This window comes from Leptonychotes weddellii, chromosome 5, assembly GCF_054177405.1.
Source record: "Leptonychotes weddellii isolate Sample4059 chromosome 5, ASM5417740v2, whole genome shotgun sequence".
NCBI classification, from domain to species: domain Eukaryota; kingdom Metazoa; phylum Chordata; class Mammalia; order Carnivora; family Phocidae; genus Leptonychotes; species Leptonychotes weddellii.
The window spans coordinates 34,243,050-34,255,871 of record NC_138373.1 but is presented as its reverse complement, the minus strand read 5'-3'; the positions used below and the strand labels follow the sequence as shown (position 1 = coordinate 34,255,871).

General features: G+C 63.9%; 1 protein-coding gene across 2 annotated transcripts in view; it reads right to left on the bottom strand.

The window, feature by feature from the left end:
* PKD1 (polycystin 1, transient receptor potential channel interacting) overlaps positions 1 to 12,822 on the bottom strand; it is a 41,942-nt gene that overhangs the window by 3,521 nt on the left and 25,599 nt on the right. For both annotated transcript variants that reach the window (XM_081820281.1, XM_081820282.1), the window contains exons 16-39: positions 12,574 to 12,723; positions 11,163 to 11,306; positions 10,745 to 11,024; positions 10,444 to 10,657; positions 10,178 to 10,361; positions 9,702 to 9,854; positions 8,884 to 9,028; positions 8,153 to 8,776; positions 7,714 to 7,870; positions 7,193 to 7,445; positions 6,917 to 7,112; positions 5,648 to 5,818; positions 5,425 to 5,568; positions 5,124 to 5,334; positions 4,910 to 5,036; positions 3,986 to 4,102; positions 3,844 to 3,893; positions 3,413 to 3,597; positions 3,209 to 3,302; positions 1,621 to 1,736; positions 1,339 to 1,541; positions 1,066 to 1,260; positions 505 to 644; positions 65 to 177 (exon numbers count right to left, since the gene is read on the bottom strand). In XM_081820281.1, the coding sequence (XP_081676407.1) occupies positions 65 to 177; positions 505 to 644; positions 1,066 to 1,260; positions 1,339 to 1,541; positions 1,621 to 1,736; positions 3,209 to 3,302; positions 3,413 to 3,597; positions 3,844 to 3,893; positions 3,986 to 4,102; positions 4,910 to 5,036; positions 5,124 to 5,334; positions 5,425 to 5,568; positions 5,648 to 5,818; positions 6,917 to 7,112; positions 7,193 to 7,445; positions 7,714 to 7,870; positions 8,153 to 8,776; positions 8,884 to 9,028; positions 9,702 to 9,854; positions 10,178 to 10,361; positions 10,444 to 10,657; positions 10,745 to 11,024; positions 11,163 to 11,306; positions 12,574 to 12,723 (4,366 nt within the window). The remainder of the gene's footprint in view (positions 1 to 64; positions 178 to 504; positions 645 to 1,065; positions 1,261 to 1,338; positions 1,542 to 1,620; positions 1,737 to 3,208; positions 3,303 to 3,412; positions 3,598 to 3,843; positions 3,894 to 3,985; positions 4,103 to 4,909; positions 5,037 to 5,123; positions 5,335 to 5,424; positions 5,569 to 5,647; positions 5,819 to 6,916; positions 7,113 to 7,192; positions 7,446 to 7,713; positions 7,871 to 8,152; positions 8,777 to 8,883; positions 9,029 to 9,701; positions 9,855 to 10,177; positions 10,362 to 10,443; positions 10,658 to 10,744; positions 11,025 to 11,162; positions 11,307 to 12,573; positions 12,724 to 12,822) is intronic.

Sequence of the window (12,822 nt, the reverse complement as noted above, 5' to 3'; positions counted from 1 at the left end):
CACAGATAAAGAAACAGCAAGAAGAAGGTAAAGGGCACATAACAATCAACCAGAAGCCGCTCACCTTCTTGCAGCCGCACCTGACGCAGCCGTGGGGGCCCCAGCTCTGGGCTGGACCGGTTCCCGTGGATGTAGGGGAGCAGCACGTGCGACATCCACGGCCAGAACTCCTCAGACCTGCCCACAGACACAGTCACACGCTCCACCCCATGGGGCAGGTGGGTCAGAGCCCCAGAAAGCATCGCTCCTGCAGCCCCAGCCAACAGCAGGCTGCCAGGGCCACCCGGCGGCACAAGGGAAAGACTCGCATTCCCTCATCTTAGCCTAGTGGTATTTGGGGCAGGTAAGTGTGAGGGGGCTATCCTGGGCACCATATCTAGTCCTGACAACCAAAACTGTACCAAGACACTTGCCCACGTCCCCCGGGGACTGGGTTGGATGAAGGCCAGGAAAGATGGGACCTGGTTGGCATCAGGAGCTCCCTGCACTTGGGGGTGTCCGTACCGGGTGATGGCCAGGAAGGCCTGGCTGCCCAGCTCCTGTTTGATGGCACTCTGCAAGCGGTAGGCATGGTTGTGGCATGAGGCATCCCCGTGATTGGCCAGCAGCGTCACCAGCAGGAAGAGCATATACACCAGGAGGCTCTGGGGGCGAGGACAGCCCTGGGGTCAGCCAACCCCACTCGGGCCCACCGCAACAGAGCTGGCCAGCAAACTGCCCACGGCCAGGGTGCCTGGTGCCAGGAAGGCAGCCCAGACACCTGCCGATGCCCCGCCAGGGGTGGGGGGCAGACACGGTCCCGCCGAAGGCTGAGACCACCCCCAGGGTCCCTAGAGGCCAGGCAGTAGGAAGCATTTGACCTGAGCATGAGAAGAGGCAGAGCAAGGATTGGGGTGGTAGGAATCGGGGGTGACGGAAGGTGGGGCGGGGTGGGGCCAAAGGGCTTCTGTAGGGAGCCAAGGACAGGTGTGAGGTTTTCGACAAAGGGAGAACCTACAGAAGACACTGCGCTGGCCCAGACGGGGGACAGGAGCACAGCTGCTGGTCAGCTGTGCCTGAGCTCACCCTCAGCATCCCGTGCAGCTTCTTGACCTTTCGGGCTTCCTCCTTTGCCAGGAAGAGCGCAAAGCCGTGGGGGGGCCGCACGCGGGGCACACGCTCGCTCACAGGCGTCACGGCTGGGCTCTCCACCAGGGTGTCATCCTCGTCAGGATGGAGCCGCTTGGCCACCAGTGAGAAGTACAGGGCTTCCAGCAGGACCTACGTCAGGGGTGGGGGGGCATCAGAGGGGCCCGCAGGTGCCAGAGCCTGGCAGCCGGGCCCCCACATCCCACTTACCTTGAGAGGCTCCCAGCCAAAGAAGGAGGCCAGGAAGCTGGAGCTGCTTGAGAAGAGCCACATCACACTCACGCCAGGGGGGAAGCTGGCGCCCACCCAGCCTGAGACCCCCACAGTCGCAGCCACCAAGAGCAGGCTGAGTCCGTGGGCCAGGGGCGCACACCAGGCCGGCAGCAGCCGCCTCCGCAGACCGTCCACCAGCCCTGGGGAGGGAGACAGACCGGTGACAGGCAGCCCACAGGAAGGGGCGCCTAGGGGCGTCCTGGAGACCCCAGAACGCACCTGTGGAGAGCTTTGCCGACTGGGGCTGCTCCCAGGTCAGACCCGGGCTGGGCAGCCCCCTGTCCCCCAGCCTTGGCAGCATCAGCGTCTCTGTCCTCTCTCCGGGGGCGCTGGACCTGAGGCACAGAAGAGGGGAGTAGCCCTGCTCACCTGGCGCCGAGAGGAGAGGCAGCGGGCAGTCCCAGCTCCTGAGCCTCTTCGGCTGTGCAGCCCCCTCCCCACGGTCAGCGGAGAGACGAAAGACACCGCCCCAAGCCGGGTGGACCTGGTGCTGGGGCTCAGACCCCCACCGGGGACTCTGAGGAGGGGCCGCAACACCCACCCTGCTCCTCACGCTGCAGACCCGCGTCAGCCTCCCTTCCTGGCTCCCCCTCACCTCCCGCTTCCTCCACCAGTGGATGGAGTCCTCGCCGCACCGCTGCAGCGGCCTCTAGCCCCATCCCCAAGCCCCGGGCCTGGCCTGCTCTTCCCACCAGCACACGGACTCGCCCTGAAACCTCCCAGTGAGCGCTGCCCACGCCTCCCACCTTCGCCCTCAACCTCCCGTGCTCTGATGCAGCTCTGTGACCTAAGACCATTCGGTTTTGGATGAGGAGACCTATTTGTCTTTCAAACGCCAACAGTACACGTGCTCTGCAGAACCAGGGGACGCCCGGCAGACCTTGCTGGCTTCAGAGCTGCTCCACCAGAGCAGGGGGGGCTGCAAGGGCAGATGGGGGGCAGGGGGAACGTGAAGCGGGAGTGCGACAGGCGCCTCCTGGGGGGCAAGCGTGCACACCTGCTGTGGTCTCTGCACAGCTGTGCCCTGACCGTTCGCCCCGCACTGTTAGCAGCCACCTGGCCCAGAGCTGCGCTCGGTGCGTCTGGCTTCGAGAATCTCCTGCGGACACGAGGTGCTCTCGCCCATGCAGGCACCTCTGGGACAACCAGCCAACACCAGTGACCGAGTCCTGCCCTGCACGCGGTGACACGGGCAGGCAGGGTCTTGGGCTGGAGGTACCAGGTCTGCTCTGCTTAGAGCTACTATCCCAGGATTTCCCCATATTAGAGACCTTTTGAGTCGATTGGCAATTTCTTCATAAAAATACAATCATACCACAGTTATCTGTTTTTGTAAAAAGATTTGAGACGCTTTCCCCTTTTCTCTGTGTTCTGGGACAGTTTATGTCTCAGTGATTTTTGGTCGCTTGAAAATGAGAAGAGTTAAAAGGAACAGGAAAATAGATACTAGACAAAAAAAATAAATTTTATATGAACCATCCAGCCCAGAAATTGAGAAAGTCTTAAAAATATAAAATCCAAACAGTTTCCACCAAAAAAACAAAGGCTATTTAGAAAACATGCCGGGGACCCCTCCCTGCAGCCAGGCCCTGCCTCACACTGGCTGCCTCTGCTCTCCACTCGCCACTCTCTTCTGTAGCCTGCGGCCAACGGTTACTGGCCCGGGGCCACCCCGGGAGGTCCTTCCCACACATCGCCCAGCCCCTCAGTGGGGGACCCAGCACAGTGCAAGGCTGGGCCCCGGAGAGGAACAGGGCTTCTCAGCCTGGGCTCCCCACTGCCTCCCAACCCCAGGACGGGCACTCACAGGCCAGTGAGCAGATCCGTTTCTACTTGAGTGTCCTGGGTGGGGGCCAGGCTGCTGGCCCCTTCAGCCAGGATCTGCCGAATCAGGTCCTCATCTACGGGAGGAGCGGAACACGTCAGGGAGGGCGTGGGCCCTTCCGACCCCCAACCTCAGACCCTCCCTGGGGAGAACACGAGGATACCACTCCTCCCCACCCCTGTTCACCTGAAGCCGAGAAGTATTTGGCAGGTGAGGAGGGGCTGACCAGGGAGAGACCGTCCTCCTCTGGGCCCAGCGTGCGGCCCAAGCGGCCCCGGGCCAGCCGCTGCAGGGTGTTGCCCATGATGGAGGGGTCACTCAGCAAGTCTGGCCAGTGAAGCGTGCCCTCGCTGGATGGCCAGCACACCAGGCTGCAGGGGACACAGGTCAAACGAGGGAGCCCAGGGGACCACGTGTGCACATACTCCCGAGTCCACCACACACAGACACAAGAGGCTTCCGAGCAAACACGGCTGAGATAGCGGGTGGCAATACCCAGGGCCCGCAAGCACCTGCCGAGGACACGCGACAGCCCACGCAGGCCACACGGCCGTAACACGGCACACACGGGGGTGGCGGACCTACACCAAGGCTCCCATCTTCTCATGGACCCCTACCTTTTAGAATCATCCGAAAATAAGTCACTTTTCATTTGTCCAGCAAAGGCCTATTGGGAAGTGCAGAGAATACCTCAGACTCTGGGCCGCCTGAGGTGACAGGAGCCCCCCCCCCCCAGAGGGCCCCTGGGGGCACACTCGCCTCCACATGCAGCCCCGGGAAGGTGAGGAAGGAGCTGTCCAGCACAGACGAGTCCAGGTAGCTGTCGATGTCCAGTACCTGCGGCCCTGCGGGGGTGGAGCTCGGGCCCCCGGCCACCTACGGGAAGAGGCAGGCGGTCAGCAGGAGGCAGTTCTGCCTCCCAAGCAGGCAGAGCCTAGACTGGTGCTGTGCTAGAGAACGTTCTAGAATGATACACACGTTCTGCAACTGCACTGTCCACACGGTAGCCACGAGCCCCATGTTGCTACACAGCACGTGAAATGTGGCTGGTGCACCTGAGGAACTCCAGGTTAACTGAACACAAGCAGCCCCAGGCGGCTGCCGGTCACTGCGCTGGACTCCTGGCCTACAGCAGACGGTCCTTTCCGAGGAGGCCGCCGTTGTTCGGCTGGTACCTCCCTTGTCTTGTGAGGCCCCGTGTGGCTCTGGCCGCATGGGCCGGGACGAGTCAGTCCATGAAGCCTGCTGTGGATTCTTTGGCAGCGGCGGGCCCATCAGGGAGGCCATCTGGGCTTGTGCGCGTGCGAGGTCTCACAGGGCTCTGCTGGCCTCTTGCTAGAGGTTGGCTCCGGTTTGCGATTTCCTCCCGAGTCGGTCTGGGAGCTTGTCCTCCCAGGAACTTGTCCGTTTCACCTCGGTCGTATGACAGGCTGGTGGACAGCAGTTCACGGGACCCCCATCCATCCTGCTGGTTTCTATGGCCTCGGTGGCAAGGTCCCCTTGGGTCGCGCGTGAGTTCGACAATCTGCAGTACTCTGTTTTCTTGGGTCAGTCTAGCCAAAGACTGGCCAGCACTGCTGACCTCGCTGACTTTCCCTGTCTGGCAGGCACACTGGACAGCCCTCTGCACAAGCGGTAAGGCCCACACTCCACCCTCCAGGAGCTCCGCGGTGCCCAGCCCACCTTGCTCCGGGACATCCGGAAGAGAAACAGGATGACCAAGTAGACGGGATAGACAACCACACTGGACACCAGGCCGACGGCAACTGTGTCAACACTCAGTGGGATCAGAGCGGACACAGGCCCCGTGCTGCGTGGCAGGAGAGAAGAGAAACCCAGGCTGGGTCAGGCTGGAGGGCGGGAGGGGCCACCTGGACACTCACAGCGCGGCACCCACCTGTAGGCAGCGTCTCCCACGACCCCGTACCACACAGCGTTGGCGCCCAGGAAGAGGCAGAGGAGGAGGACGCAGCAGGTGGCCCTCTGGACGCGCGTGAAGCGGCTCCGAGGCGGCCGGTCCCAGAGGGACAGCCAGATATGTTTGTCAAAGAAGCCACGCTGCAGCTCGGCCACTAGGAGGCGCCGGAACCGCCGCAGGGCCAAGTCACCTAGGCAGAGGGCACGGGAGGGCTTCAGGAGGCCACAGGCGCAGGGCCACCCCTCCAGGCCGCTGCGGCGGGGACGGGCGGGGCCCTTACTTGCTGCCAGCACATCCTTCTCCACGAGGCCGCCGTTGGCCTCGGTCTCCACCGAGAGCCAGTCGTTGACCAGGAAGAAGGTGCTGCGGGCGTTCTGCAGGTCCCTGACAATGACGTGCTGCAGGAACCAGGCGGGGCTGAGCCCTGAGGGGAGGGGGTGCTGAGTCAGGCGGAAGGCCGCTGGCGGGGTGCCGGCGGGGCGGCCACAGGCGCCCCCACAGACCTTTGTTGTCGTGCCACACGCGGATCTTGCGCACGCTGCCCAGGCTGTGCGGGGTGGCGATCTGGAACACGTCCAGGCTGTTGCGGCGGAAGGCTCTGTCCCCGTCCAGGTGCCGGTGGCCACTGCGGCCCTCCGCCCCATACAGCATGATGCCCACATGCGCCGTGGTACCTGCGGGCGGGCGGACACGCAGACCAGACACGTGAGCCCGGGCACGCCGTCCTTCATCCACCACATGCGGGCGGTCCTGGCTCCACACGGACCCACGTCAGCTACCTCAGCGCACCAGAGACTTGGCCCCCACGGCGCGCGTGCTCGGCATCCGAGCGGCTTAACCAAGTGACTGCGTGAGGCCCAAACGTGGCCTCGAGCTCTCCGGTCTGCTCTGGGAACGACAGACCAGCGCGCTGACCGGCAGCCCGTCCCCGTGCACCCGCCGGTTCCCTGCTCCTCTTCCAGCAGTAAACGCGCACAACGTTTTACAGAACTGGGTCCTCCAAAGGGTGAAAGCACAGGAAGGAAGTGAAAAGTGGGAGCACAGGGAGAGAAATTCCGATCAAAAGTCACCAGGCACGTCGACACTGTGGGTGGTTCACTGCAAACGTTCCCACGCAAACAAGGACAGCGGTCAGGAGAGAGAGGACAAAGAGGGCGCACAGGAGAGAACGGTCAGAGGGGCAGCGCGGCGGGGCACGGGAAATCCTGCAGCCACGTGGGGAGCACCATCCAGACCGCGCGACAAGTTTTGCATCAAGAAACCAAGCGCGGGGCGCCTGGGTGGCTCAGTCGTTAAGCGTCTGCCTCCAGCTCAGGTCATGATCCCAGGGTCCTGGGATCGAGCCCCACATCAGGCTCCCTGCTCGGCGGGAGGCCTGCTTCTCCCTCTCCCACTCCCCCTGCTTGTGTTCCCTCTCTCACTGTCTCTCTCTCTGTCAGATAAATAAAATCTTTAAAAAAATAAAAAAAAAAAAAGAAACCAAGCGCTTTGGTTTCCAGTGAGTCTAACATCCAAGTCATCTGTCCTCGCTCGCTACGGGTACCGTCTTCCCAGTAACGGCTTATGCCACCCACACTGACCGTCCGCTCACTCAGGCGGGCAGGCCCTGCACCCGGGTGCCCTATGCGGCCGGAGGGCCCCGAGAGGCCTGACGAGCTCCTACACACAGAGCAGTGGGTAAACCAAGCCCTCGGTCTGTCTACAAGGGACAGTGGCCAGAGAGAGCAAGCAGGGGCGGCCCAGGGGCCTGGACGAGGCAGCCCCTCCCTCACCTGAGCCTCGGCCCCAGCCGGTCTTAACCAGGATCTCGTACTTGAAGCGGCCCGCCTTCCCGCAGAAAGGGATGACGCGGACCCGGCTGACGTCCAGCTGGTCCAGCTTACGCAGGATCACGGCCATGACCGCATAGGTCACCAGGCACACGGAACATGTCAGCAGAACGATGTAGTTCGTGCCTGGGGCCGGGTCCTGGGGAGACAGAGCTGTCAGGCCCGGAGGCACGGCCCACGCCCCACCTCCTCAGGGAGAAGGAACGTGGTGCCACTCACTGGGAAGATGAAGTGGATGTGGCTGGGGGGCACAAAAAGGCTGGCCCCGAAGGCTGTGAGGTGGCGGGTAAGGCAGACGGCCTGGCTGGGGGAGGTCTCCTCCAAAGGCACGAGCCCCTCCGTCCTCCACATCATCTCCTTCTCACTGAAGTACTGGCACAGGGACGTGTAGAGGCCCACGGTCACCTCCAGCGCTGACCAGTGGAAGTGGCTGGTCAGGTTCAGGTAGTAAGTCCCGCCTAGGTCTCTGGTCCTGGGAGAAGTTGGGGGAGCGTCACAGCCAGACCCTGCCCAGCCCCAGGCTCTGAGTGACAGCGATGTTCTGGCCCCCGGCCTCTCGGACGAGCCACCCCCACCACGTGTCGCCAGGGCAGCCCACATCCCGGTCCTCCTGCCGCCATAGCTGTTCCCGTGGGGAGCACACAGGACCTTGGCACGCACGGATCAGACCACGTTCACCCTGCCCTCAGGGACCAGCCCCACCCCACCGATGGGGCCTCTGTGGCAGGGCATGTCCTCACCCCGGGGCGATGAAGAAGGTGTAGGGCCTGTGGTCGTCACCCATCAGCTGCTCCAGGCTGATCCTCCTGCTGGCCGAGCAGTTGTGCTCGTTCGGCTGGGGCGCCGAGTGCAAGTACACGGCCAGGTAGGGCTCAGGCTCCTCGGGCAAGTAGCGCTCTAGCAACACAAACACGGGGTCGGACGGAAGCCCTGGGCCATTCCCGCACTGTGGGTGACACCCGCGGGAGCCCTCCGGAGCCCTCCCCGCTCCGTGCCGGCATGGCACCTGCTCTGCCCAGGCCCCCAGCAGCCTGGGGAGCGGGAGGCAGACTTTACTGAAGGCCACAGAGTTGGGGGGTCCATGAGAAACACTGGCTCACCCCACCCCCTGCCCCCAGAAAGGCCGGGCCAAGGCTGGGAGGAGGCAGCAGCCGCGAGCGCCCCGCCCCTGGCACCCACCACTGAGCAGCGTGTAGGTGAGCTGCAGATGCAGCCCGGCGGCGGGGTTGCTGTTCTCAGGGGTCACCACAACGCTGACTGAGGCCTGGGGCTGCACGATGGTGGAGCCGGCAGGGGTGGGGGGGCGGCCCCGGGCAGCCTGGTCTGAGCTGTTGGGCACTCTCACGGTGATGGCGCGCTCCGAGGCCAGCTGCCCGATGGGGATCTGAGCCCCGGCCTGCGTCTGGAAGGCCATGGAGGCCACCTTGGTGGAGACGGTGTAGTTGCTGATGTAGCCGAAGGGGAAGGGGTTGGAGTCGACCAGGAACATGAGCTGCACCACGTCACTGAGGTTGGACAAGGCCCCGCTGAAGGCCGCGGGGATAGAGAAGTGGCAGCCGGGAACCGAGGCGTTACCCTGGCAAAGCAGGCTCAGCGGGTCCGAGCGCTTGCCCTGGGCCATGATCTCCTCGCCCGCCAGCGTCAGGGGCTCCTCATTGAGGACGCGGGAGCGCATGAGGATGCACATGAGGGCCGAGGAGAGGTGATAGGCCCTGGACGCCACCATGAGCGTGGGCGGCTCTGCACCCAGCTCTGAGGGCTGTGGGCCCTGCACGTCGGCACTGGCCAAGTGGATGAGGTCACCTGTGGGAGCAGGAGGGGTTGCGGGGGGTCACTTGTGGGGGAGAGGCAGGAGGAGGCTGGCGGGGGGGAGGGGGCACCACACACACCTGCCCAGCCCTCGCCCACACCTGTGATGTTGAGGATGCTGTCGGCGATGCCCGTGGGCGTCCCGGTGCCGGCGGCAGTCTCGGCCTGCAGGATGCGCATCATGCCCTCAAGCTTGTGCAGCGTCTTCTTCAGGCAGGAGCCGCACACCAGCTCCCTGCTGGACACCTGCAGGGAGGCCGGGACCGTGTTCTGCCCTGCTCCGGCCCGGCTGAACAGGGCTACTCCCCCTCTGGCCGCTCAGCCCAAGCTCGGCTCCAGCACACTGGCCATGCTGCTGGGCGCCCACTGTGGCCATGGCCTTTCCCCAAGCCCCTCCATCTTGCAGCTGGAAGTTCCACCCACATACCTCCCTACTGAAAACTCTTCCGTGGCTTCTCCCCACCCACAGACGAGGTCCAGCAGAATGCCACCCTGCGTCCCACCCCAAGCCACATACATGGCCACGGGAACCATGTGTCACAGGGCTCCCCACCTCCCTGGAAAGATTCTCTGCATCCTTCTCTGCTGAAGGCTCTGCAGCAATTTCCCACCTCTATTGAAAGTGGACTCAGCCCTGCCCAGTCCAGTCCCCGAATCCTGGATGACAATGGTGGTAGCTCTCAGAGCTGCAGAAGCCAGGTCACGTGCAACCAGGGGCTGGAGCAGAACGGCACAGGAACAGCCTCTTCCGTCTGCCCTCCCTACAGCTAGGCTGCTCCTTGTGCCCTGGACCACCACGCACGGTCGCCGGAGGGACAGAGGCCCCCGTGGCTCACACACTAGAACAGCCAAGGACCGGCACGTGACTGGGGAGACAGGCCAGCACAGGGTCTGCCAAGGGGCCTGAGCTCCCCCGTACCGTGCATTGGGCCAGCGCCGCCGCAATCTGCTGGATGTCATCCACGGTGTTGACCCGCAGGGAGACCAGGGTCTCTGTGACGTTCTTGCGTATCTGGGCTTGCAGCTGCCGCCTGGCGTCCAACTCTGCTGCTGCAGCCACGGCCGGCTCAGACTGCGGGCAGCAAGCACAGGGGAGCCCTGAGTGGGCAACAGGCGGCCCCACCAGCGGTGATGGCAGGTGCCATGCAGGCCGTCTCAGCCACCACGAAACTCGGGTGGTGGCTCAAGCCCGGTTTCCTAAGGAGCAAAAGGGGGCTTTCCCAAGACTCCTTACAGGGGGTGGGCATGGAGGTGGGGGAACCCACAGGTGGGGACAGTGGAGAACAGAAGTTATTTCAAGGAGACGCACCAGGGGACTGATCATTCGCAAGACCTCGGGGACTGGCCTGGCCCCACCCTCCCGCTGAGGACAGACGAGAGAAGGGGAGTCCTCACCCCCGTGCCGGCCTCATTGAGCACAGTGATGAGGGCCAGCGAGTACTCGATGACGTGCTGGGGGTCAGCCTGTCTCAGTAGCCTGGGCAGCATGCTCTCCGTGAGGCTATGTAGCCAGGTCATGAGGTCCGAGGGGCCTCCTGGGGGGTCGCCAGGAGGCTCTGGCAGGGTGATGGCCAGAGAACTGTGTGCAAAGGCCCCCAGTGAACGAGTGGCAGTCCCCGCTCCCACCTGCCACCCGCCCTGACCTCCCTGCCCAGGCTCACCTGTTGAGGGCGACCACAGCCGCACCCAGCTGGTCCTGCACGACCACGGCCAGGCCCACCTGGAAGTGGGGTGCAAACCCGGGCGGCAGCACGGCTCCATAGGAGGAGAGGCTGCCCCTATAGACGCAGAACTCCTCGCAGTGACCCTGCCTACAGCGCCGCAGCAGCAAGGCGTATACCAGGGGGGCGCTCGCATCTTCCGCGTCCTGCCAGCCTGCAGGGCCCCCACAGTGTCAGCCGTGCCCCCAGAGTCCCTGCGGCCCATACGCCGTGCCTCCCCACCATCCGCAGCGGCGCTCACCTGTGCACTCGAAATGCACCTTGGTGGTGAGGGCGCGCACGGCGTTCAGCGGGAAGAGGCGGCAGGAGCCCCCACGCGGGGGCCGGTTGGCAGAGAGGCGGATGGAGGCGCAACCCTCCTCCTCACCCGAGCGGCCCAGCACCGTGAGGGTGAACGTGTAACCCTCGCCGTCCCGCAGCACGCCGCGCCGCAGCACCAGCCGCATGCCCGAGCTGCCCGTTGATGTGGTCGTCTCGTCCAGCACCAGCGTCTGGTTGCTGAAAGTGCGCGCGGCCCAGCGCTGCGGGGCGACATGCAGAGCCGGCGCTGAGGGGCGGAGCGGCCGCGCCCCGCCCCTCACTTGGTCCTCTCCCCGAGGCCCCGCCCTCTCCCTCCCCGAGCGCGCCCCCCCCACCACCCACCCCGCAAGCTCGCTCACCCCCCGCTTGGAGCCCCTGCTGCAGTTGTCACAGCGACCCTCCAGGTACACGTAGGAACTGCGGCTTACTGCGTACACCGCCTGCGCCTTGCAAGACACACACTCCAAGGACACGATGGGTACCCGGCCCCTGCGAATCAACACCTGGGGACAGGGTGGGATCACAGGGAAGCCATGATCTGAGCCAGGCCCTCCGCTCCTGGGGCCCAGACCCGAGTCTGCACAGTGCAGTGGGGCCGCGGCTCATGGGGGAGCTGGGCCTCTGGCCTCTGCCTTGGTGCCATTCTAGTTGGGAAAGCTCCTCTGAGCCCAGCCAGCTCGTTAGCCTAAGGTCCAGCTGCCCAAGGCACTGTGGGCTCAGCCCTCACCCACTACGCTCAACTGGTTTTGTGTCTCCAGTCTGCGGGATGGTGGTGGACACCCAAAAGAACAGAGTCCACACTGGGTTTCTTTTCTGTAGCCCCCAAGGCCCAGCGTGGGCCCAGCACACACGAGGCCCTTAGGTGCTCACCCACACACAGAACGGACGGGTGAATGCTTGTGTGGGGAGAGAGCAGCTGTGCACAGCACGGCCCTGAGGTCCCTGCCGCCCTGGGATGGGGCCCACCTCAGCCAATCCAGGCCCTGCTCTAAGCTCCCACCTTGCCGGACAGCCCCTCTGGACAGGCCGGCTGGAAGAGCCTGATGCTGCGGACAGACAACCCCGTGCTGGGCACCAGCAGAGCCTAGCACACTGGCTCCCATCAGCACACCTCACCCAAAGGCAGCAGGAGTAGTTGCCCTGGGGTCACCCGCTCTGTGGTCCTGACCTGTCTGGAGGATCCAGGGGAGGGGAATGTTGAGCACATGCACACACAGGGGTGAGATCAGGCCCCTCCTGTTCAGTAACGAGAACACCCATGCTCTGGGAAGGGGACCTGTATCGTCACGGCACCTGGGGCCCCTCAAAGATCTGGAGTGCCACAGCCACGTTTGAAAGGAAACAGTGTTGAAGCGGGATGTTTTGTTAAAGAGAAACTGTATCAAAAGTAGTAACTCCTGGGCGCCTGGGTGGCTCAGTTGGTTAAGCGACTGCCTTTGGCTCGGGTAATGATCCTGGAGTCCCGGGATCGAGTCCCACATCGGGCTCCCTGCTCAGCAGGGAGTCTGCTTCTCCCTCTGACCTTCCCCCCTCTCATGCTCTATCTCGTTCTCTCTCTCAAATAAATAAAAATCTTTAAAAAAAAAAAGTAACAACTCCTAAGGAGAACCAGCGCTTCCACCCAGAAGCACCACAACATTGGAAACCCTCAGTGTTCGGCGCTACCTGGGGGCAGACGGCCCTGTACCTCAGCCCTCCCCGGCAGCTGTGTCCACCCTGGAGGCCCGGGCTCTGCCTTGCTGGGCTAAGGACCAGGCCAGCAGCACCCACCGTCTGGTTCGTGGCCTCCTCCTTCCGGCCTGCCTTCCACACGGTCAGGTTGAAGGTGTACTCCACGCCGGCTTGCAGGCGCTCCCGAGGGACGGTGACCACGCTGCTCCCCCGGGGTCCGAAGGTCAGGGTACACCCACCGGTCTCACTCTGTAGCCACAGGGGAGAGGGCGTGAGACCCTGGATGGCTTCAAAGCAGAGCCTGGCTCACGGCACAGCTGGGAGAGCCCGCTCCCTATGCTAGACTCA